General features: G+C 48.5%; 1 protein-coding gene across 1 annotated transcript in view; it reads right to left on the bottom strand.

Annotated features, from left to right (window-relative positions):
• Window positions 1–25,619, bottom strand: part of LOC122708560 (deleted in malignant brain tumors 1 protein-like) — a 96,042-nt gene that overhangs the window by 42,309 nt on the left and 28,114 nt on the right. The window contains 14 exon segments of the mRNA XM_043924771.1: window positions 2,718–3,062; window positions 4,880–5,097; window positions 8,043–8,196; window positions 10,236–10,268; window positions 12,488–12,520; window positions 13,108–13,476; window positions 14,553–14,594; window positions 15,386–15,415; window positions 16,252–16,442; window positions 19,251–19,398; window positions 22,051–22,089; window positions 23,418–23,447; window positions 23,780–24,097; window positions 24,739–24,810. Coding sequence (XP_043780706.1) covers window positions 2,718–3,062; window positions 4,880–5,097; window positions 8,043–8,196; window positions 10,236–10,268; window positions 12,488–12,520; window positions 13,108–13,476; window positions 14,553–14,594; window positions 15,386–15,415; window positions 16,252–16,442; window positions 19,251–19,398; window positions 22,051–22,089; window positions 23,418–23,447; window positions 23,780–24,097; window positions 24,739–24,810 — 2,022 coding nt within the window.

The raw sequence follows: 25,619 nt of genomic DNA, 5'->3' as shown, positions 1-25,619 counted from the left end.
GGGACTGGAGAAGGATCCAGACAGACTTGAAATGACGCCCCCACAGGAGCTACTTCCTCCTGTGAAAACGGGATGAAGAGACCTGTGGCTGGAGTCTTCAGACAGGTACCTTACCTTTTCCCAGGTATAGACTCCAGAGTCCCACCAAGCTCAAGAGTGAATCACAAAATGGGAGGGGATCACGCTAGTATAGACATAGCCGTGGCTTGGCTGGAGTGTGGTCGTACACCCAAGGAGGGGGTGAAGGTGGCGGAAAGATGTGTGATGGGTAGGAAGGACCCTGAGATTGTAGGTGAGGCTGGAAATGGATTGGATATATATATGGCAGCTGTGGGGTGTCAGGGACACATCATTGATCCTGTCCCAGCTTCCTGTCATGCAAATCAGCTCAACTGAGATGTTGACAATCCACCCATTTGGGAGGGCTCCATCCCTCACTTCCTCTCCCTTCATGCAGCCAGGACAGCGGATGTCTATTCTACTCTTATGAATTATCACCACAATTATAAACCATAAAAGTAGAAGAAATGGTGGGATGGCATCACTGACTCAATGAACATGAGTCTGAGCAAACTCCAGGGGATGGTGAAGGACAGGGAAGCCTGGCGCGCTGCAGTCCATGGGGTCGGAAAGAGTCAGACACGACTTAGCGACTGAACAACGACAATCATCATTCTATCCTTTACGGGTTATACTTTCAATGCAAGAAGAGTTACCTGGTGGGACAGGCGCTTGGGAAACAGCAGCTGCAAAAATTAAAACCAAAGAAAATCAGGAAAGAGCTTCGTCCGATGACATCACCTTCTACTTAAGTGCAAATGAATGAAGCTGCTACTAGTCTTAATACATGGTATGGACACACTCATTCCTCTTTGCTCCCCAACCTGAGATGTAGCTTCTCCCCTTCTTTTGGCGATTTACCATGAAATCACAGACAGTGCAGTCATGTGATTTGTTTTCTCTTCTGCGCTGGGTCTACCAACTCAAGGGCTGTCCTGAGAGTGACCAGTCATGAGGCATCACCCACTGTCACAGCACCAGGCTCGTGAGCATGCTGCTGTCCCTGCAGACATTTATCAGGTGCCAAAATGCTGAGGGACCAAACCTGGGAAGCTGAGAGCCATGGTGAGGAAAGGCAGGTTGGACAAGGAGTCCAAGGAAGTAAGACGGGCCCCTTCCACGGGCCCACCTCTGCAACCCACCCCAGAAGGGTGGCTTACCAGGGATGGTGACTTGCACCTGGGATGCCCTGGGGACCTGAACTGGAGGAAAAGAGGCCTCCACCAAGTGTCCTTCCACATATGCCATAGCGATGCCAGCCCAGGATTGGGGCAGCTGCTGGCCACCTTGCCTGGCCCCCAAACACTGTGAGGTGCACCTCTGACCTTCCCCAACCCAGGCTCTCACGGAGGGCAGAGGGTGCCCGCAGTCGCTGGGTAAGGCTGGGAGGAGGCTGGATGGGGCCCAGGGTGCCAGTGATCAGGGAAGCTGGCAGCTAAGAACTTGTTCTGCAGAGCCTGGTTGGTGCCAGATGCTCTGATACAGCTGCAATCTGCAGTGTGTGGGGGGGTGCGGATCACATGGACTTTGAGTAGGTTACCTGAAGAAGGTGTACCATCCTCTATCCCTGTTATGCTGGGTAAGCCAGGAGGCTCCCAGAGGAGCCCCAGCTGTTTTTGCTTCTCGTCCCCAATCTGCTCTTGACCCACCGGGAGAGTTTGACATTTAGTGCATCTTTGTTTACCTGCACACTTTCATTCTCTTACTCATATTCTTGAGAGGTAGACCTTCCCACCTCCTCCCCTCCAGATCAACCCTCTGCTTGGCCACTGCGATGGACCATCTCTTTCAGTCCTCCTGCCCCTCCCTGATCCGCTGTCCAGAGAGAGTGTCGGATGCTATTTCATTTGGGCAACATGACTCTCAGCTTCTCGTCCAAGCCGCTGGCTCTCAGCCTTGGCCACACACTGGAATTACACAGGAAGTTTTAAATATCATTGATGACTGGGTGTGACCCAGAGGTTCTAATGTGACTGGTCTGGCATGCAGCTTGAGTATCATAAAATGTTAAAGCTCCCTGGGTGATTCCAGTGTCTAGGTCACTGTCCACCTGTGTCTGGATGCTGAAAGAGCTTGTGCATGTTAGTTGCTCAGTCGTGTCTGATTCTTTGAGACCTCAAGGACTGTAGCCCCCCAGGCTCCTCTCTCCATGGAATTCTCCAGGCAAGAATACTGGAGTGGGTTGCCATTCCCTTCTCCAGGGGATCTTCCAGATCCAGGGATTGAACCTGGATCTCCCTGAAAGAGGTTAGATTTCTTATCTACTTTGCAGAGATATTGGAAATGTAGGGTTAGACATACCTGGGGGTGCAGGTGTCACGTCTGGAGCCCAGTCCCCTGCATCTGCATGCATTAAAAAAAGATAGTTAAATTATATCAGGACAAGCAGTGGTTTTCCAGTGTGGGCAGGTCTCAAGCAGGCAGGCTTCCTGTTACACAAGCAAGAAAGGGCATGTTTAGTAAACAGCTCCAGACCTGAGAGGAGCTGCAGAAAACACGACCTGACAATTATGTGGCCCTGCATGTGTGTTCCCAAGAGAGCCCAGCTCTCGGCATTCTCTGTCAGCCTGGCTGAAGGGACACCTTCTGCCAGGGCACCAGCCCTGCTCTGTGCACACCTTCCACCATCCCATAGCTGCTGAAAGATCGGAAAAAACCTGCCCCTGGAGGAGAGGGAGCGGTATCTGAGCAGACGACGCCAGCATCCTCATGGTGACCACAGCTGTGGTCTGACCAGCCGGAACCGGGGCACTGGCCAAGGTGGCTGTCATTCCCCGAACGCTGGAAGCTGTCCAGGAGGATGTCTCCAGAGCCCGGGCCGAAGTGGGCCTTTCCCAGGGCAGCGATGGCCCAACCACACCCCAGCTGCCAGCACATGACCCCGGCTTCTTTCAGGTCCCGTAGGTCGTCACACACGGTGCCCCAGGCTCCCTGGTGCAGGATTTCCACGCGTCCAGAGCACTGTCCAGAACCGCCCACCAACCACAGTTCTGGCTCATCTTCTAAACTTTGAGTTTAGGTAGTTTTAAATAGGAAGGATTTCTAGCTCCTATATTTGCAGCTAAGTCAAATAAATGCAAGAATGAAGCCTTATTAAGGCTGTCTTGAGTCTGTAATACATGAGACAGAGGTGGGTTTAGATTCCAGCTCTCCTGCTCCCTCGTTGTGTAACCTTTGATAAATTATCTCCCTGGGCCTCAGTTTCCTCATCTGTAAAATGGGATGCCAAGTCAACAACAGCATGCACATGAAGCACAGCCCTCAGCCCCGATACACCTTGGGTCCTGCAGATCTTGCCATGTGGTTCTCCGGGTCACAAAGTTGGGTTCCTGGGGCAATGGGTTCCTGGCTGCTTCTCTGGGCATATCCTGGACAAGTGTTTGGATAAGTGTAGATTTAATCCCCTGAAGGCACCTGGCCACAAGGGTGTCTATGACTCCATAAAGCCCAAAGGGACCTGCTGTTTTGGGGCTGACAGGCTACGGCCAGCTGGAATCACGTGCAGTCCCCTGGAGACACCTGGGGACATTCTTCCCTTACTGTGCTCACAGGCTCTGCCTTCTTTCAGTTTCTTGGACATGTCCAACTCTTTCCTCCCTGAGAGCCCGTGCATTGCTCTTCTCTCCGCCTGGAATGCCCCTGTATGGTCACTCCTCACATATGGCCTCCTTAGCAAGGCCAGCCATCCCCTTTCAGTCCACAGCAGCAGCTCCTCCATCCCACGTGGCTCTGTGTTCCCAACCTTGTCACCACCCTCACATCATCTTGTTTATCTGCTTGTTTGTTGTGTCTTGATCCTCCCCCACTCACCCATACCCGCCCTACCGTAAACTGCAGGGGGGAGGGCACTGTACTGTTGGCTGCGTCCCCAGAACTTCTACCCGGGGCTGGCACATAGAAGGACCTTAGTGAATATTATTGGATGAATAAATGATGACCCTGAGTCAATGAATGATCTGGACTTCAACTCCTGGACTTTACTTAGCCTCCCCAGGGCAAGATCTCACACATGACTTTGGAAAGTCAAATATTTAAGGAATTCCCTCATTCAGAAACACCCTTCCCCCCACCAGCCTCAAAATACTAACTGGAAGTTTCTACCTGAATTCCTAGTGACCTGAGTTACTGTAGCCCCACAACTGGCAGGTAAGTATTTTTTTTTTTTTTGGTGCAAACTGGACCTGGCTCTGGAATGATGAGCCATAAGGTCTGTCCATTAAGGAGTCCCCAAGCCTCTTATGTGGTGAGTCTAGGGTTCAAAGGAGGCAAAGTGAGCCAGCTGGTGGAGGGAGGAGAATTCTTGAAAGTCTGACTTTTACCTTTCAGCACGCTGGACAGTACCAGGTCCCGGTGGAGGGCTGTGACGAGGCAGCCCTGGAGAGCTGCCTGCCCATTCACATACAGGCTGCACATGTGTTCAGTAGCTCAGTCGTGGCTGACTCTTTGCGACCCCATGGGCTGTAGCCCTCCAGGCTCCTCTGTCCATGGAATTTTCCAGGCAAGAATACTGGAGTGGGTTGCCATTTCCTCCTCCAGGGAATCTTCCCGACTCAGGGATGGAATCTGCATCTCCTGCATCGGCAGGTAGGTTCTTTACCACTAGCGCCACCTGGGAAGCCCATCACTGCTTTATTTCAATTGCCCACGAGGCCCTCTTAGTGGAAAAAGCTAGCAGTGATACAGCAGGGCCTTTCTGGCTAATTGTAAGGGAGGTTTTAAAACTGAAGCCATGCTTCTGCTAATAGGAGGATCCCTTAAATTAGAAAACTATTCTGTTTTTTTTTTTTTCAAGGCCAAAAGCCTACTTGAAGCTTCCTACCTGACTCTCTTCTGCCCTGGGGAATCGCATTGAACAGAGCATAAAAGCCAGTGTTGGTGATTATGGAATCACTTCGGAACACCACAGTCAGGATGTCAGAGGAGGAGAAAAACATCACAGCTGCTGAGGCACAGAACTTCCCCATGGAGAGCGAGGCGATCCTGGGGCCGTCGAAGATTTCGACTGAGTCATACGGGCATCCGAGGATATCTTCCAGTCTAGGGGAATCATAGCAGAGGCTTAGCTGCTGGTTAGGGCTTCCTAGATTTTTTTTTTTTAATTGCTTACTTAGGCTTATTTTTATTTATTTATTTTTTGGTTGGGCTATGTGACATGCTGGATCTCAGTTCCCCCAATCAGGGATCAAATCTGTGCCCCCTGCCATGGAAGCAGATTCTTAACCACTGGACCACCAGGGAAGTCCCAGGGCTTCCTAGATCTTAAAGCTTGAAAATTATAATGAGCTCAGAATTAACTATTTGGATTATACTTTGAATTGCATAGTAATACACAAAATATCAATTAACCTTTTCAGATGCCTTATTAGCAAAACACCTTTTATCTCTTTCTGAAGAATGTGTGAGGTTTATGGCCACAGCTCAGTAATAGAAACTCAGAAATCATACTGATTTTAGCCAATCACAACTCACATGAAACCTTGGGAGAAGCAAATGTACACTGCACATAAAATCTTAACAATAAAGTCACCCCAAATGATCAACATGTAACTGACATCAAAACCCAATTTTCCTACCTCTGTATTTCACAACATTCTTCATACCCAAATTCTTGGGGAGAAAAAGCTTGATTTTGAAATAAAAACAATGTCAGCATGTGGAACAGTATTTGCACTTTGGTAATTATTCACAGGGATGTGTATGAGGGCTGCTTGGTTGTTGTTGTCGTTTTTGGCCATGCCACATGGCATGTGGGATCTTATAGTTCCCCAGCCAGGGGTCGAACCTGGGCCCCCTGCACTGGGAGCACGGAGTCTTAACCAAGTCCCCAGGACTGATTTTGAGGAAGAAATGGGTAACTGATAACATGATAGGTTTTAGAGGTGTGGGTTCAAGGTCCTCACCTCATTGTGGGCTGTGTCCTTAGGGTTTCAATTGACAAAGATTATACTCTTCTAGAATATTCTTTGGGATAGGGTGTGTCTGACTCCATGGGCTGAGAACGATGCAGTGATGCTAACGGGGGATTTTCATGTCACGTTATTGCTGTGTTTGTCGCAGGTGTGTGTCATAGTCAACAAGGAGAAGGGCTTTGTACAGACTCTCCTTACAACACTGTATACTGGTGACGAGCTGGGCCTTTGACATCCAGTGGACCTAGAAGGTTGGCCTTTGGTGAGTAACCTCTCTGAGTCTCAGTTTCTTAGTCTTTAACTGGGGTGATAAGGACATCTTTATTAGGGCTATAGTGACACTGTAATGTGACAAAGTGCCGGGAGCCGTTATGGGGGGTCCCGCCCGTGACGAGGCCATGAAGAAAATACCGGGCAGGCAAGGCCGTCTGGGATCCCATCCATGACAAGGTCATGAGGAAACAACCTGACAGGCAAGGCCGTCTAGGATAAGGGACCCTCCAGGTTGGCCTCAGCCTCTACCCCACCCTGTATCCTCCCCCCTTTTCTATTGTTGTTCTTGTTTGCCCTGCTGCGGCTTCTTGTGTTGCCTGCTGAGAGCTCTCCTGCTCCTCTTTCACTGAATAAAGACCAACTTAAAACCCTAATTAATAAATCTTCTGGACGCTGGTACCCTATGAAGGGGCCAGGGATGAAGGAAATGCTTCAGTTCAAGCCCTTTTGCTGGCATTCTGGCTTGTGTGATAAATGTGTGCTCTCATTGCACAACACGCTCATGATTGTTCTAAACATCCTAAGCACAGAACGCTAAAAGAAACTATTAAGCATAGGTCCCTCCGCGGGGTGAGAAAAGCTCCACAAATATGATAGCCACAAATGTGCCTAATAGAAAGTACTTTAGATAGAGATTAGCTGGCGACTTCTTGCAAGTAGTTAACTTTTAAGACTAAGAGCCTGTTTTGTGCTATATCTGCTGTTTTTGCAGTCTTTCGCATTTCTGTTCTATAAAAATGTAATCCTATCTAGTTCCCATAGAGATGATGCCTATTAGAAAGAAAATAGATTAATTATAAGAAAAACAGGGTCGGCTACTGAAGTTGCTTAAGTCACACCAGGTGCAAGCCATAAAATGTTAGCAGGCCTGAAGGCCAAATGATAAGAAAGACTCTTGTGAACGAAAGTATGTGGGTGACATCCTGTTTCTGTTGAAGGTCAAGTTGCTGTAATGTTTTGAGATGCCCTGTGTGTAAGCAACATGCACTTCCCCCAAAAGATGTTGTTAAGGGTATAAAGGGGCCGTACAAAAATAAACTCCAGACTCAGCCCCAGGCTTTGTCTCACTGTCTCTCTCTCATTCGCCGACGCTGTTCATCCTGAGGGTTCCCCTGGATCCCGCTGGGGCTGGACCCCGGCAACAAAGCATACGGAACACAAAGTGCAGAGCCTGAGCACACTAAAAGTGTCTGTTTTTATTTTATGAACTGATAAGAAAAGAATGACTACCATGAAGCAATGACTACCATCTCATTTCATTTTAAGGGAACATATAGAGGATGCAGGGCTCATGGCTGGAGTAGTCGCCTAATGCATGAGTAGGCAAAGCCTCTTACTGCTTGCTTAAAACTCAGACTAAAGAAAAAGAAAGTCTAAGAGGATGAATATTGGTACCCAGTGTACAATGAGGGCAAAGCTGAAAAAGACAATTTTTTTAAATAAATAAAAAAAGAACCCTCATAGTAATGTTAAGTCAAATACGTGAATTAAACCATTTACTGAATTTTTCAAGGCAATATTCTTATTTAGGTACACTCTTCTTTTAAAGGGGGCTTCCCAGGTGGTGCCAGTGATAAAGAACCTGCCTGCCAATGCTGGAGACCTAAGAGACACGGGTTTGATCCCTGGGTTGAGAAGATCCCCTGGAGGAGGGTATGGCAACCCATTCCAGTATCCTTGCCTGGAGAATCCCATGGACAAAGAAGCCTGGTGGGCTATAGTCCATGGGGTCACAAAGAGGCAGACGCAACTGAAGTGACGAAGCATGCACACACTTCTTTTAAAGAGTTGTTTTCTTACTTCAGAGTTGGAATCATGAGTTCTATGCGGAACTTCTTATCCACGTGGATCTCCCACACACACTGGATGTCTGTTGGGTAGTTTTCTGGATACAGCGGACTGGAAAATGAGCCAGAGAGACTAGAAATGACCCCTCCGCAAGAGCTCCTTTCTCCTGAAACAGCAGGAAAAAGGATGTCAGGACATGTCTCCATGGTGGCACTTACGTCTTCCCACTAAGGACCTGGGGTAGTCAGGCTGCAGTCTGAATTGACAGATCTGTAGCCTAAGCATCTTCCGGGAAGGAGAGCCTATTCAGCCTAATTGTGATGGGTCAGAACACACTGAGAAGGAAATGGCAACCCACTCCAGTGTTCTTGCCTGGAGAATCCCAGGGACAGAAGGGCCTGGTGGGCTGCCGTCTATGGGGTCGCACAGAGTCGGACACGACTGAAGCGACTTAGCAGCAGCAGCAGCAGCAGAGTGCACTGATATAAGAGCTCCCTGCCCTCCTCCCTCTGTCGTCCAATGGGGAAAATGTTATCTCTGTCCTGTTGACTCTTTCTAAAGTGGAAGGTCTCACTTGCTGGGAGACAGGTGGAGCTGACTGGCTTGAGGGTTTGGGAAAGAGAGGCAGAGACAGAGATGGAGCTGTACGTGGTGCGAAGGGGTGACTTTGAGGAGCTGAGGGTCTGAGGAACTGAAGACAAAGGGGGTGGTGTGGGCTATTCTGGGAGGGTGTGACTGGGACCTCCCTTTAACTACCTTTTCACCACTTTTTCTGGGTAGGTTGTCTTTCCTTCAGCTCCATATCCATTGAGACTGGAGCTTATAGGTTTTGGACGTTTAAGAATTAAACAAGTGAAATCTAACTCTTCCATTCTGCTTGTCATATTAATATAACTATATTATTTCATATAATAAATTTATACACACACACAAACATATAAATCTGAAACAGCACACCACACAAAAAAAGCAGAAAACTTAGAATTATCAAATTATTTTACAGGAAATCTGAAAGCATAACATTTTATTGACCTTGTACCCAAATTATGAAGATGCTGAACTTTCTTCTTTCTCCCCTGAACACCTTGTAAGCCTCCCAGAATTTCACAGATTCCTGGTCTTTCCTACGATGGAGAGTGGGAAGTGGTGAGGGACACAGCCAGCCCAGGGAGCTAGTGTGGACTGCTGTTTGTAGGTTATAAACGTCAGACTGATGCTGAAACCCCTGGGACTGGGTTTCCCGAAGCCTCTACACACTACTTTGCCAACAAAGGTCCGTCTAGTCAAGGCTATGATTTTTCCAGTGGTCATGTATGGATGTGAGAGTTGGACCATAAAGAAAGCTGAGAGCAGAAGAATTGATGCTTTTGAACTGTGGTGTTGGAGAAGACTCTTGAGAGTCCCTTGGACTGCAAGGAGATCCAACCAGTCCATCCTAAAGGAAATCAGTCCTGACTATTCATTGGAAGGACTGATGCTGAAGCTGAAACTCCAATACTCTGGCCACCTGATGCGAAGAGATGACTCATTTGAAAAGACACTGATGCTGGGAAAGATTGAGGGCAGGAGGAGAAGGAGACGTCAGAGGATGAGATGCTTGGATTGCATCACTGACTCAATGGACATGAGTTCGAGTAAACTCCGGGAGTTGGTGATGGACAGGGAAGCCTGGCGTGCTGCAGTCCATGGGGTCGCAAAGAGTCGGACGCGACTGAGCGACTGAACTGAACTGAACTGAACTGAACTACACATGGCAGGCGGTGATGGGCTGGTACCTGTTGCGGGCTCCTATTACAGGACTGTGCCCATAGGAAGCAGGCTGAGAATGGGCAGATGGGCTGAGCCACATTTTCTTCGAGTTCCTCGTCACCCTCCTGTCTATTCTGATCTGGGCAGATCCACACGCCCCTTCCCAGCTGCTGCTTTAGTTAAAAAGTCAGCATTTCCAGGCATCAGCGGTACTAACGCCACGCCCCTCAGCGCGGTGGGGGCGGGGCGTGTGAGGACAGAGGGGTCCTGGGCTGAGTCCTGGCCGCCCCACTTTCTCCTGGGAGGGGCTGCGGCGGGTGTAGCTTGGGCAGCAGAGGCAGCCCCTCACCCACACTAAGCCAGCCTTTGTGCCCCATCCTGGGCACACCGCCTAGCATTTCCTCTGGTGGTTCTTTTGGAATAGAGTTACCATGTCAGTTTAAAACAAGCGGCTACCTGTTACATGATCCTGAGACGCTGTGGAAAGACCTAGAAGGGATTAAAAAAAAAGGGAGATAATGCTGACATCAAGAGAATTAGTCTCATCTACAAGTTAGCAAAATGTAAAGGGTTTCCTCAGAAATGTCCATGTACATAGGGCAAATGGAGAAGAGTGTGAAGGTGCTGACCGAATGTTCTCTACGGTCCTGGGGCAGGCTAAAGAAGGCTACAGGTTCTGGTCAAGGGGTGGGTCTGGTCCCCTCCCTGGAGCCTGGGTGGGCTCTGTGGAAGCTCAGGCCAGCAGAGTATGGCAGAAGCTGTGTCATAAGAAAGACCGGCAGCTTCCACTTCCTGTCTCTGGGTGCTCGTGGCACCCTGAGCCACCCCGAGCCACTCTGTAAGAAGTCTGATTCCCCTGCTGGAGAGGCCCTGTAAAGAGGCCCTGAGACCACCTGGAGAAGAAGCAGGCCCTTGGCTGAGCCCCCCTGGGGTCAGTTCAGGACCCCGGGCGTGAGAGTGCATCTGTCCTGGACTCTCCAGAGCAGCCACTGGGTGACCCTGCTCTACGCTATGTGGAGCAGAAGACTCTCCCAGCCAAGCCCTGCTCCAGTTCCTGACCCACCAAACCATGGCCTATAATTCAGTAGTTGTTGCTTTAAACCACTGCATTTTAGAGCAGGAGAGGAGCAGGATGGCTCCTTTCATGCAATATGGTGGCGATGGTTTAGATGCTAAGTCGTATCTGACTCTTGCAAGCCCATGGACCGTAGTCCACCAGGCTCCTCTATCCATGGGATCTTCCAGGCAAGAATACTGGAGTGGGTTGCCATTTCCTACTCCAGGGGACCTTCCCGACCTAGGGACTGAACCCAAGTCTCCTGTACTGCAAGTGGATTCTTTACCACTGAGCCATCATTCATGCAATATGGTCTTTCCCATTTCCCCATCATCCATGTAATTTTCAGTTTAACTGAATTATATAAATGGGAAAACTACAGATGAGGCTTTATTTGAATACCCACTGCCCTTGACCCCAGCGCTGGCCCTTTAACTTTAGATGACCTTCCTCCTCTCACTCACAACCCCAACACACAAAGCTGGTCTCCCCCAGGAATACACAGAACACATTCAGGTCTTCTTCAGGCAGATGACCAAGTCAGATGCTCCTGCTAATGACTTCTGCCCTGTGGTGTTGTCTGAGGGTGTGTGCGGACAGGATTCAAAGGGTGAGAGATGGGGCTTAAAATTCCAGTTTTACTACTTTCTATCTGAGTTATCCTGGGTAGGTTTCTTGATCTCCCTAATCCTTAATTGTAGGGACTAAATAAGTGAATATATTCAGAAACCCTAGCATCAGGCCTGCTGCTATGTAGATGCTTAGGAATGTCTGTTGCAATGAAACAAAACGCCTTTCCATTACCTTCAGCATCATTTCAAAATCATCACATCATGTGGTGTCTGACTTTTCTAATCTTCGGGTTTTATTATAGAAGAATATCATTCAATCATTAACTTAAAAACTCTTTGAAAACAAGCAAAAGATTCCCAAGAGTATGTATTTTGGGGTCAGACTGATTAGTATCAAAGCTTAGTCCCCACATTAACTTGTTGAGTGATCCTAGGAAACTTACTTAACCTCTCTGCATCTCAAATTACTCTTTCTGTGAAAGAATATTTAAAATGCCTTTTTGCAGGTTTCCCTGGTGGCTCAGATGGTTAAGAATCCTCCTGAAATACAGGAGACCTGGGTTCAGTCGCTGGGTCAGGAAGATCCTCTGGAGAAGGGAATGCCTACACATTCCAGTATTCTTGCCTGGAGAATTCCATGGACAGAGGAGCCTGGTGGGCTACAGTCCGGGGCTGCAAAGAGTCAGACATGACTGAGAGATTAACAGTTTCACTTCCTGAAGATTAAAGTAGTAGCCTGAGCTAAACATCTCCCCTTTTTTGTGTTAGTTTTTGCTTGGTCTTTGTGTAGTTGGGGCCAATGAACAGATGTGGTATATTAGATTGGTGGTCAAGAGGCTTGACACCTGTGGTTTAAGTCCACTGGCTACCCCTGGGTACATTACTAATTTCTGTATCTCAGTTTACCTATCTGGAAAATGGGAATAATCACATAACTTACTTTAAGAGGTTACTGTGCAGATTAAGTAAGTTACATAGGTATAAGGCCCCAAAACAGTGCCGGAAAGCATTTATAAGTATTCGATGTTATTATTATTATTATTATAAAGTTGCCTGAACAAGAACAAATATGGACATACCTGGAGGTGTGGGAGGAGGCAGGTCTTTTGAATCTGAATGCACAAAGAAAGACAACAGGTCACTCTCTTTAGTGAATCCAAAGTTTGGGGGAGGTAGGGTAACAAGGGGGCAGGTGGGGATGAAGTGGGGAGGACCATGGTCTTTTTGGGCCCAGTACTCAGAATGCTGCTCCTGGGTCACTCCAGTCCTCCAGCAGGGTCCTTGGCCTTGGAGGGTGGGGTAGAGCCTCTAGGTCAACTCTGCCCCCCGCTCGCCAGGGCTGGATTACCCATGGACCTGGATCATCTGTTAAAATGCAGATTCCAGCGTCCCTTCCCAAACCTAGTTGATCACCATCTCTGGGGGTGGGGTGGGGTCCAGGATTCAGCAAGGCGAGGCTGTGGGGGAGCCAGTTTACACTAACATCAAGGCCTCCCATGTGCAACTGGGGGCTGCCTGGGGCAGGGCGTGTGCCTGGGCCCAGTGCCTGGCACACAGTGGGCACTCATGGATTGGCTGACAACAGAATGAGCAGATGGATGGATGGATGGATGGTTGAAAAATTCCATCTGGGATGCATAGTTTCACAACGTCTTCAACCACAACATCTGAAACTGTAGCCCGAGAGAGGGGAGGCTACCTGAGCAGATGACCCCGGCGTCCTCGTGGTGGCCGCAGTTGTGCTCCGACCAGCCCGAGTGCGCGCACTGGCCCAGGTAGCGCTCCGCCCCGGCGCACTGCAGGTTGTCCAGGAAGATGTCTCCAGAGCCCGGGCCGAAGTGGGCCTTCCCGAGGGCGGACACGGCCCGACCGCACCCCAGCTGCCGGCACACGACCTCGGCTTCGTTCAGGTCCCACAGGTCGTCACACACGGTGCCCCAGGCCCCCCGGTGCAGGACCTCCACGCGTCCTGAGCACCGACCTGAGCCGCCCACCAGCCGCAGCTCCGGCCAGTCCCCTGCAGACAGAGAGCGGGTGACTGTCATGTAGCCTCCTGGGCGCGTGCTCACTCCCCTGGGGCCAGCTGAGCTCCTCACCCCACGCTACTGCTCGGGACGGAGAACTCAGTAAAGGGTCAGTCAACTAGTCACAAAAGTAAAAAACAAAACTCTCACTAAAGTCACACAAAAGTCGCTAAAACTGTCAAAACAACATTTAGCCTAAAACATGCATTAAATTAACATCTACTGGGCCAGAGCTATATGCGAATCTGTGTTGGCTAAATGCAGAAAAACAGAGTATCACAGAAAACCACAGTGATTTTGAGTGTGTGTACGTGTTTGTGTGTCCACCTTCGACTTCATAGTAACTCTGGAAGATAAGCCAGCTTTATCTCTGAGGACACTGATAGCTGGAGAAGCAAAGTGTATGTGTGTGTGCTAAGTCTCTTCAGTCGTGTTCAGCTCTTTGTGACATCATGGACTACAGCCTGTCCGGCTTCTCTGTCCGTGAGATTTTCCAGAAGACTGGAGTGGGTTGCCGTTTCCTTCTCCAGGAGATCCTCCCGATCCCGAGATCAAACCTGCATCTCCTACGGCTCCTGCATTGCAGGCAGATTCTTTACTGGTCAGCCAATGGGGATGCCCAGAGAAGCAAAGTGACTTACCCTAAATCCCATGTCTGGTCAGTAGCTGATCTCAACTCATTTCTCCTGCTTCTCAAATTCACTATTTCTCTTCTCTCTGCTATTCCAGCTCACTGCCGCTGGAATGCCTCTGGCACTGTACTCACTTGGAACAAGTCTATTAGTGATGCAGGTGTGAGGTTAACCATGAGCAGGACAGGCCGTAAAAAGAAAAGGCAGAAGCCCACTAAAGGGTGCTTATAAGTTGCTCAGGCTTTGATGACTCTGAAAGGTGCTGAAAAAATGAATTCTGCTTGTTCTAGGATGCTAGAGCCAAAAGATCCCAAGAGCTCTGAATGGCCCTGAAAAGTCTGCACAGGGTCAACGGGCCTGTTGCAAATAGACGAACCACTTGCAGTCAGTCCACCTTCTGCCTACGAGGCAGTTACAGATGCAGACATAAACACAGGCACTCAGAGGCAAGGACAGTGGATGAGGAATGTGTGTGTTCCATGGCTTACCTGGTCTTGCTGTTACCACTTTGGGTGTTGCTATTGGGATTGCTGTGGATACAAGAAGACACCCTTGAGTAAAACGGGAGGATGCAGACAAGTCTGAGTTCAGCCTCCACTAAATGCCAAAATTCTGGCTAATTCACTTTTCCTATCGTCCTTATACTCTGTGACCTCTGGAGTCAAATTCTCCTTACAGGCGAGTCTCGATATTGGCCAGGGCTGTGAGATCCAACAGAAATAATATCTCCTCCTCTGCCCAGCCGTGGAAATTTGGCATTTACATTGTGCCGTTTTCTGTTAAAATACATTCGCCGTCAGTGCCCTTCTGGGGAAAACGGCTCTTCTGCAAGCTTCTGCTTTTGGCTTTTGCTGTTAACTCTCCCTGCATGTGGAGTGTCTGATTAGATGCTCGTCATTGTCTTTGATAAAAACAAGGAATTAAGGAAATCAAATGGATAGTTTATCAATATACAGTACCCAATGGTTCATGTGTGTAATTTAGTTCTACTACATTCTTCATACTTGTGTAACTTGTGTAGACAGAATCTCTCAAATAATGTGGGTTTGCAAAGGAAATTAGGAAACATATATAAAAGAGGTCAGACTATGACAGTAAAAACACCAGGAGCGGGGACAGGGGAATAAATATGAATGTGGAATTAAGATTAAGTAATGTCAGTAAAGGACTTCCCTGGTGGCTCAGACGGTAAAGCGTCCGCCTGCAATGCGGGAGACCCGGGTTTGATCCCTGAGTCTGGAAGATGCCCTGGAGAAGGCAGTAGCAACCCACTTCAGTACTCTTGCCTGGAAAAGTCCATGGACTATAAAAGGTGACTCACTGATTAGATGTGGGGTCTGTGAAACAGCATCTGCAAATACAAGAGAATCATTATCAGTAACTGTTCAATGCCAATCTCAGTGACTTCCCCCGGCCCACTTTGTGACACAGAGTGCCTCCTTTGCGTTTAACAGCATGTTCCCCGAGCTCGCTCAGTGAGTTCCTCCGGCACTTGCTAAGGTTACAGACTTATGAGCAGCTTCCTGGACACGGAGGATGCTAGAACTCTTCACCAGTTCAGACTCTTTCCTCTTCATGGTAAACAGCACAGGACCCATCACTGCATGTCCTCAGGGCACCTCCTCTGTCCATGGGATTCTCCAGGCAAGAACACTGCAGTGAGTTGCCATGCCCTTCTCCAGGGGATTTTTCCCACCCAGGGATCGAACTCTCATCTCTTACGTCTTCTGAACTGGCAGGCGGGTTCTTTACTGCTAACGCCACTGTGTTTTATTTGTCCTCGAATTGTGTCACATGTGTTTGTCTTGAATTCCTTCTAGATTGTACATGAGACTCCCTTAGGCTGGGATCACACCTTCTGTAGATACCCACCTAGTATTACTCAGAGTAATTTCAGCAGTGGCTTCCTAGCGGGCTGCCTGCCATCAGATGGTTACATGAGAAAGAACAGCCTGTGATGAGGCTGCCAGTTACTGAGCATTTATCACGGGCCTCACTGTGCAGAGGGCTCTACTTGCATCTTTTCCAGGAACACTCACAGCAAACCTAGGAAGTAAGGCTCTCTTCTCCGCATTACATAGGGACAGGACTGGAGCGTGGAGAGGCTGAGTCTCTCACCTGAAATCCCAGAGTCCCCAGGCAGACAGCCCAGCTCCAGATCGCTTGCCCTTAACCACCCTTTCTCACCTTTGGCTTCGGAGTAATAATACGCGACGAAGTTCTTCCCTATGTTGTTGTAGCTTCGGTAGTACACGAGCGTCAGCGAGCTGGAGGACGACGAGTAGGTGAGATAGGTACCAGAGCAGGTCTTCCCCAGGGACTTTGCTGAGGATGGAGGGCCGTCCAGGACTTCAAAATACTCATTGGTGCAGTCCAGGCTGGGGAAGCAAGCACCGGGGGAGCCTCAGTCTCCCCCCACCTTGGTGGATCTGAGTCTGCTGTGAGGCAGACTGTTCTGCTGCTATCAAGAGGCTGGGGCAAGATCAAAAGGCTGTCATCATTCAAACATTGTGTGTGTGTGTGTGTGTGTGTGTGTGTGAGAGTCCCTCAGTCATGTCTAACTCTCTGCCACCCCATGGACTCTAGCCAGCCAGGCTTCTCTGTCCACGGAATTCTCCAGGCAAGAATACTGGAGTGGGTAGCCATTCCCTTCTCCAGGGGATCTTCCAACCCAGGGATCGAACCCAGGTCTCCTGCATTGCAGGCAGATTCTTTACTTTCTGAGCCAGGAGGGTGGGCCCAAACATAGCAGATTGCCTTTACCCCATTTTTTTCTGAGAGCCATTGCCTTTGGGGATGGGATTTTAACTAGAAGAGGGGAGAAAAGCCTGGTGCAGTAAGTGTAACCCTGATGAGGCCTAGAGCACCCTGAGGCCACAGGTACCTTGAAACGGGGGCCCAGGGGCAGGGCCAGCCAATGGGCAGCCACTAGGACGTGGCTTCAGGGTCCAAAAAGCCTATGTCCAGGCTTTCAGCAGCCGACCTGCCCAAGAGGGAGGTGCACTACCAAATCGGCTCAGCCGGCTTTGTGGAAGTCATCTGATTTTGTTGTTCTTTATTGTGAAGTTCTGTACAGAACATCGGAATTAGAGAACCATTTGCACATCTCAGCCTGATGAGATGTCTGTTCCAAGTCATATTTTGATGAAGCAAAAGTCAAGAGCAATAAATAATTTGTTTCTGAAGGTTAGTTTCTGTAAGACATTCACCTATGAATGATAGCAACCTTGACAGTTTACAATATTAAAATTTAAACTTTCCTGTTTTATTAGGTCTGAGGGTTCCATGGAATCTGCATCTTTAACCAGCAAGCTGAAATACATACATACATACTGTCAAGCTCTGTCTCTCACACCCCAATCACACACACACACACACACACACACACCCCTATACAAAGCATACAAGGTGAATTTCATTTTAGCTACAAATTCATGGGCACAAAAATCAATCATATTTCTAACAAACATGTAGAAACCAAAATTATAAAACAGTATTATTTACAATCACTCCAAAAGAGAAAAGAAAAAAGAAACACCAACATACACATCTCACAAAACATATATAAGACCTGTTTGCTAAAAATGACAGCTAATACAAAATTAATGGATATCACCTGATGCAAAGAGCCAACTCATTAGAAAAGACCCTGATTCTGGGAAAGATTGAAGGCAGGAGGAGAAGGGGATGACAGAGGATGAGATGGTTGGATGGCCTCACTGACTCAGTGGACATGAGTTTAAGCAAGCTCCAGGAGTTGGTGATGGACAGGGAAGCCTGGCATGCTGCAGTCCATGGGGTCACAAAGAGACAGATATGATTGAACAAAAACAATAAAAATACAAAAAATAACACCAAATGCTGGCTCGGATATGGAGAAATTAGATCTGTTATATAGTGTTGGAGGGAATGCAAAACGGCAGTCACTCTGGAAAATAGTTTGACATGTTCTTTAAAAGCTGAAAATGTACATACTATACAACCTAGCAATTGATTCTCAATCATCAATCTCAGAGAAATGAAAACTTAAGTCCATGCAAAAACCTGCATATGAATGCTCATAGAAGCTTTATATATAACAGAGGGGCTGGGAACAGCCCGAATGTCCTTCACCGGAAGAAATAGTTGTACAAACGCTGGTTTCCACACAATGGAAACCTTCTCAGCAATGACAAGGAACAAACTCTTGATACAGACAACAGCCTGGATGGAGCGCAAGGGCCTTAAGCTGAGTGAGAAAAGTGAATCTCAAAAGAATATATACTGCATGACTCCATAGATTGAATGGTCTCAAAATATACATACAGCTGGAAAATAGTTTAGTGGCTGCCAGGGACAGGGGCTGGGGTGGCTGTAAAAATGAAGGATAAAGTAGTTACCCCTTTGTGGTCGGGGAACACACACTCTGCTTCTAGATCAAGGGTCCCCGATCTCTGGGACCTAATGCTTAATAATCTGACGTGGAGTCGATACAATAGTAAAAATAAAGTGCACAACAAACATAATGCACGTGAATCATCCTGAAACCATCCCCACGCCATCTGTGGAAAAATTGTCTTCTACGAAACTGGTCCCTCATGCTCAAAACGTTGGGGATCGCTGTTCTAGATTGTAGTGGTGGTTTCATGGACCTATGGATGTGTGTGTGCATGCTAAGTCGCTTTAGTTGTGTCTGACTCTTTGCGATCCTATGGAATGTAGCCCACCAGGCTCCTCTGTCCATGGGATTCTCCAGGCAAAAACACATCCTCCAGGGGATCTTCCCGACTTAGGGGTTGAACCCATGTCTCCTGCATGAATCCAGCAGATTCTTTACTGCTAAGCCACTGGGGAAACCCAGTGAACCTATACATGGGATGAAATTGCACAGAACTACACACACACATAAGTGCAAGAGAAAGATGGTGAAAACTGAGGAAGTCTATATTCCAGCTAACAGCATTATACTAATGTCAGATTTGTGTTTTTGACACTGTTCTACAGTTATGTAAGATGTCACCAATGGAGAAAGAAGAGTGAAGGGGACATGGGACTCTGTTATTTTTTTAGCTTCTTATGTGTTTGTAGTTAGTTCAAAATAGAAACTTAAAAAGAAAGACTCTTTTAATTACAAGAATAAACCAAAGGAGTAAATGCCTGGAATCTTAAACCACACGGTGCACTTAAGGAAAGTCCTTCTGACTTACTTAAGATATGGAAACGCCAGTCGTATGTGATCAGATGCGTTAGCTCTGATTTCCCACACACATGTTACGTTGTCATGCATTTTGTTCCGAGGGGGATTCCTGATAGCTCCAGATGAGTTAGTAATGATTCTGCCACACTGAAATTTTCCTAAAAGCAGAGAGATACTTCAGAATTTCAGTTTTTTTCATTGCTCAGTTCACTATAGTTGACATTTTTTTTTCTTTCATTTTTTTTTTCTCCTTGAAAGGTTTCGTGGGTCATTGCTTTGTTAGGTACATCGTAGGATGTAGCAGAGGTATAAACTAGTCAAAAAATTCTTGTAAACTTAGGAAATTAAGACATGACATTGGGTCTGAAGTTTGCAGTATCTCTTGATCTCAAGAGAATTTTGCCGCTGACTAGTGCTTTCTGCATAGGGCAGTTATCCAGAATCAGCCTGAACCTTTCCCTTGGTTACTGCCCAATGCTGGTGAAACGGAGCAGGACGCTATGGTCCTCGCCTGCCCACCCCCCATGTCCTCCACCTGCCTTTTGTCTGCGGAAAAACTTTAGCCAAAGACTAAGTTTAATCAGAGAAGGGAGAACATGCAGAAACAAAGGAGAATAGTCAAAGGAGACCAAATAATAAGAAGGTAGTCATGAAGCAAAGTCAAGGACCTTTAGTTCCTCCTCAAGGGCTGTAGATGATATTCTGAACCCTATTCCGTGAGCTGTCTTATAGATACTGAAACACCCATCAGGTGGAGAAGTTAACAATATAATGAGCAGAGTGTACCCATGACAGAAGCTGCCGCAGTTCTGAGAATTGGCCTCAGAAGAAATGGAAACAAACTGACCCTGAAACTGAAAATTAACTGGACCTAATTAATTTGTCTAGTCCGTCTAGTCAAGGCTATGGTGTTTCCAGTGGTCATGTATGGATGTGAGAGTTGGACTACAGAGAAAGCTGAGTGCCAAAGAATTGATGCTTTTGAACTGTGGTGTTGGAGAAGACTCTTGAGAGTCCATTGGACTGCAAGGAGATCCAACCAGTCCATCCTAAAGGAGATCAGTCCTGAGTGTTCATTGGAAGGACTGATGTTGAAGCTGAAATTCCAATACTTTGGTCACCTGATTCGAAGAACTGACTCACCGGAAAAGACCTTGATGCTGGGAAAGATTGAAGGTGGGAGGAGAAGGGGATGACAGAGGATGAGATGGTTGGATGGCCTCACCGACTTAATGGACATGAGTTTGAGTAAACTCCAGGAGTTGGTGATGGACAGGGAGGCCTGGTGTACTGCAGTCCATGGGATCACAAAGAGTTGGTCACAACTGAACTGAACTGAATCAATCTGTAACTGTATCAAGATGACACTTGTCAGAGCTGACTATGTTGTTTCTGCATGTAGCCCCCTCCTTCAGCCTATAAAAAGCTCTTGCCCCCTGAGTGTTGGGGAAAGGGGAGTCAGCCTTTGGACAGGCGCCATTCCCCCAGCCCCTGACTGCCGGCATCCAAAATAAGGCAAACTTTCCTTTCCACCAACTTTGTCTCTTTCTTGGCTTTTGATCAGTGAGCAGCCAGATTCCAGTTTTGGTTACACTGGGTCCTATATCCTAAAGCTTCGATTTTTATCATGTCATCAGTAGTAATGAATAAACTACTTTATTTTCACAATTAAGGTCAAGCTCATGTGAAGCTTCTATATATGAAGATGGCCGTGTTCTACCCACTAGCACTTGTAATTTATTAAAAGTAGACCACTGAAAATCCACCAAGTGGAAAGAAGTTGCCCTGAGTAATCCACCCTCTTCAACTCTGATTTGTCCTGTGTCCATCTGTCCACCCACTGTCCATTTGATTCTCCACCTGCTTGTCGGTTTGTTTATCCATCTGTCCAATATTTAGTTCAAAATGAAAGGTGACAGCTGCAGCAACAGCTTTTGCCATCAGATTACCTGGTTGTGTAAGAAGTGGACCTACACACAGCTGGCTCCAGTCACTGAGCTAGAGCTGTTCCCTAGAAGGACCAGCTAGGCCCTCCAGGCATTATGTTACTCCAGCCCTTCAACTCTCCCCTCTCCAGTACTCTTGCCTGGAAAATCCCATGGACAGAGGAGCCTGGTGGGCTGCAGTCCATGGGGTCTCGATGAGTCGGACACAACTGAGCGACTTCACTTCCACTTTTCACTTTCATGCACTGGAGAAGGAAATGGCAACCCACTCCAGTGTTCTTGCCTGGAGAATCCCAGGGACGGCGGAGCCTGGCGGGCTGCCGTCTATGGGGTCGCACAGAGTCGGACATGACTGAAGCGACTTAGCAGCAGCAGCAGCAGCAGCCCTTCAACTCCAAGTGGTGCTAAGAAAAGTTTAGTGGAGCTTCTGAAAGCCCAGGATCCTAGCCAAAGCAGAGAAACCAAAAAAGGAAGATGAAAAAGGAAGGACAGGGAAGGACACAGAAAGTCAGAGAAGGAGAGAGGGCAGAGAAGGTGCCCACTGTGGTGAAAGGCCTCTGAAATGGTGCCCTGGGGCAGTGCCCTGGCAATGTGGCAGTGCTAATGGCCACACATCTGTCCTGCACACGTGGTGTCCGTGCTGGGAGACCAGGAAGGCTGACCGCACTTGATCATTTGGATTACCTTCTTGGACTAACAGAAATGGAACTGGAACCTTCATTATTGGACAAGTCACTCAGAATGTAGGCTCAGAAGGGTGACCTAGACAGGGCAGTAGTATTTTGCTCAACTTCCTCGAAAAATCACTTTAGGGCCTGAGCTAGATGATGATGATCAGGGCAACCAAGGACAGCCTGGTCTCACCTGCAGCCTCCGTCTCTGCCATGACATCCAAAGGGGGACCTGTCAAACACAAAGGACACAGGATTGTCGGCTGGCATTGAGGGCGACACACCCACACAAGGAGCCTCCAAGGAGCTGGTGAGAGATACATCATCAGGGCCCCTCCCAAAACTCCTCAGCCCGCCTCTGGGGGTGAAGCAGAGCATGCAGGGGGCGGTCATGTGCAAGAGGGAAGAAGCACTGATCTGGATCTTTCGGACTTCAATGCACTCACTCTCTTGTCATGTTATCTTAGCCCTTTATCTCCAAGAGGCGCTAAGAAAAGTTTAATGGAGCTTCTGAAAGTCCAAGATACCAGCAAGAGGAGAGGAACAAAACAAAAACAAACAAACAAAAAAAAAGGAAGATGAAAAAGAAAGGACAGAGAAGGATACAGAGAATCAGAGAATGTAAATGAGATATTTTAAAATTTGGGAATTTAAGAAAATGAAAGATGTGACATTCTGGCTCCTGTAGTCAATTTCTGTGACCCCAGTGTGGGGAGTTATGAGGCTTCAATGCAAGTACAGGAGGAGGCACTGACTGACTGCTTCCTTTGACCTGTGCTGCTCAGAGATGGTGGGTCAGGGCCTAAGGTCACGGTGGCTCCTTCCTGTCCCCAACATCTCTCCAGCCAGCAACACCTGGCCCAGAGCTTCCTATTGGAGACTCGGTCCGGGGACCAATCCATTCCTACCTCCTAAAGGCTGACAGCCCAGGAGGGGATGTGACTGCAGCTTTATCAGACCTTGTCCACTCAGCTCTGGTCATGACTCACCCTTCGGCCAGGAGCTGGCGAAGGGCAAGGCATCAAGGGACCGGGGGTTTGATAAAGGAGACGGGGCACAGGTGTGGAAAAGTCCAGGTACTGATGCTGAGAGCAAGTGGGAAAACCAACAGCAAGGAAGCAGTATGGGGCCAGAATGGCCAGGACCAGAGAGAGGCCAGGAGAGGGTAGGAATTAAACTGAGCCTTGACTTTGGCCAGGTCTGGCCAGTCAGCCTTCTGCTGCCCGTGGGCAGAAAGTGTCCGTAACTGCCTCTCCCATCTCAACCACTCCCCACCCGCTTCTCATTGCCAGCCCCTCACAACCCTAAAGTGCCATGCAGAAGTTTAGGAAATTTGGAATCTGCTTCCTGAGTGTGAAATGCACAGTGAACTGAAGAGGTAGGAGGTGAGGTGGGAACAAATGACTTCCAAGGGCTCTTCCTCTCTCCCAGGGGGCAGTCAGCGACTCCACATCTCTGAGCTGCTCTATGGACTTGGAGGACAGAATCCATTCAATTTCCTGCAGAAGTCCCCCCCACCAGGTTTTGACAAACCACACACGTGAACACCCCCTTCCCCACCTGGTAGCAAGGCCACTGAGTATTCAGCATCTGTAAGTGGGAGAGATGAAAACATCTGCTGTCAGTGAAAAACATCCTGCGTTCTTTCCTTTTCTCAAAATTTTGGCTGCACTGGTTCCTTGTTGCAGGCTCTCTAATTGCAGTGCTCAGGCTTAGCTGCTCTGTGGCCTGTGGGATCTTAGTTCCCCAACCTGGGATCGAACCCAAGTTCCCCACACTGGAAGGAGCATTTTTAACCACTGCACCGCCAAGGAAGCTCCTGTCCTGCTTTACTTTCAATTGTGATTTTTGACACCGTCCCTAGGAAAGGACTTTTTCGAAAGGGCCCAGCTGGGTTCTGCCTGGGAAGGGAGTGGGGTTACCTGAACAGATCACGCCAGCATCCTCCCCATGCCCACAGTTGTGAGCAAACCAGCCAGCATGGGAGCATGCGTCCAGGTGCTCTTCCTGCCCCTTGCACTGCACGTTGTCCAGGAGGATCTTTCCGGAACCTTCCCCAAAGTAGGCCTCGCCCGGGGCCTCCACGGCCCAGCCGCAGCCCAGCTGTCGGCAGACAATGTTTGCTTCCGGCAGGTCCCAGAGGTCGTCACACACTGTCCCCCAGGCGCCCTGGTAGAAAACCTCCACGCGGCCGGCACAGCTCCCGTGGCTGCCTGCCAGCCGCAGGGGGGCCCAGCCTCCTGGGGGAGGAAAGGGGTCTCAGGGTGCTGGCCGCTCCCTCTGCCTGTTGAGGACTGGACTGCCCTCTGCCACCCTGGCTTTCCTTTCTTTCCGTGGCTTTGTACCCACACACTTCATGCTGCCATGAGGGTCCCATGACAACGTGCGGCTCTAAGGCGTCTGATGGTATCCATCTTTAAAGGCCTGACACAGAATCCTAACTTGTACTTGCAGGAAGTGGACCCCTACCAGATGAAAATTGCTGACTGCAAGCATGTAGACTTCAAACCAACTGAAACCAGAATGTTGATGAAGCTCAAAATTTCACTTTGATGCCAACCAGTCTGAGAACTGATGCCAAGCTAATCACACGCGGGTTAAGACTGCTCACCTTCTAGCCTCGCTCCCTGCCTCTGCAGTGTAACCCTCCCACTCCTCCCAGGAGGCTGTCTATTTGCCTAGTCCTCGACCCCCGGGGCCTGTGGCCTGACTTTGCTTGGGTCAATAGCCTGTGGCAGAGGTAATGGTTCAGAGCTATAAGCCCTCATGACAGGCTCCAGGGGAGCTTGGAGCAGATGTATGGATAAGCCTGGGTGGCCTGGTGGGTGATGAAAGGCGTGTGGCTGTGTCACTTCTGTCCCTTCCAAAGGAACGGCCTTACCTGGAGGCGCCGAAGCAGGTGGGTTTTGAGCCACTGATGTTGCTGGTGATGTGGGAAGTAGGTCCTCATGGGCTGTTGATGGGGGGAAAACGAAAGGAGTGACGAGAGGGAAGATTCAGAACATCACGAGAAGGTAAACAGCTACTCCAAGGGGCAGCTGCCTCCCATCAGGATTCAGCAGGAATAAGGATTACACTGCTAAGGCCAGTGACCTCCCGTCCCTGAGATCCCCATTTAGGATGGAACATGGCGCTACTGCCTGTTGACAAGCTGACACGGGCCACATGGCCACTTTGCAAAAGCAAAGACAGTTAGCCCCAAGTGGCCTGCGGCCTGCGGGCTGTCAGGGGGCTATCACCTCTCTCTTGGTTACCCTCGCCCCAGGGGCGTAGTGACTTCACCTAAACAAAGCAAGGAGGGTCACACAGCAAATCCTTCGGGGAGGGGGCAGGGAGGAGGGTAGCAGGTCTGAAATGCTCGAGGGAACCTCTGGGGCTGAGGGAACTGCTGTGTATCTTGACCGCAGTGGTGATCACACAACCGTGTACAATCACCAAAGTTCATCTAACTGGATCTTAACATGGGTGAACCTTATGGCACATAAATCAAACCTTAATAAAAGGTAAGTTGATGAATGATAGATGGATTGATAAATTTATCATAGAATCCAGGTAGGAGTTAACCGTTAAATCCCTCAAACTTTTCTGTATATCTGAAATTTTTCATAACAAAATGTTAGAGGGAAGGTATCTCTCAATTTCTATTGTAAGACCTGCATCTCTGTTTTTCAACAACCATCTTTCACTTTCCCAGGGGTGTACACTTAATTCAGCTAACCTATGTGGCTACTTCTTCCCTCCTTGCTAGTCTCAGAACATCAA

The sequence above is a fragment of the Cervus elaphus genome, chromosome 15 (genome assembly GCF_910594005.1).
Source record: "Cervus elaphus chromosome 15, mCerEla1.1, whole genome shotgun sequence".
Taxonomy (NCBI): domain Eukaryota; kingdom Metazoa; phylum Chordata; class Mammalia; order Artiodactyla; family Cervidae; genus Cervus; species Cervus elaphus.
This window is presented reverse-complemented; position numbering and strand designations above follow the sequence as displayed.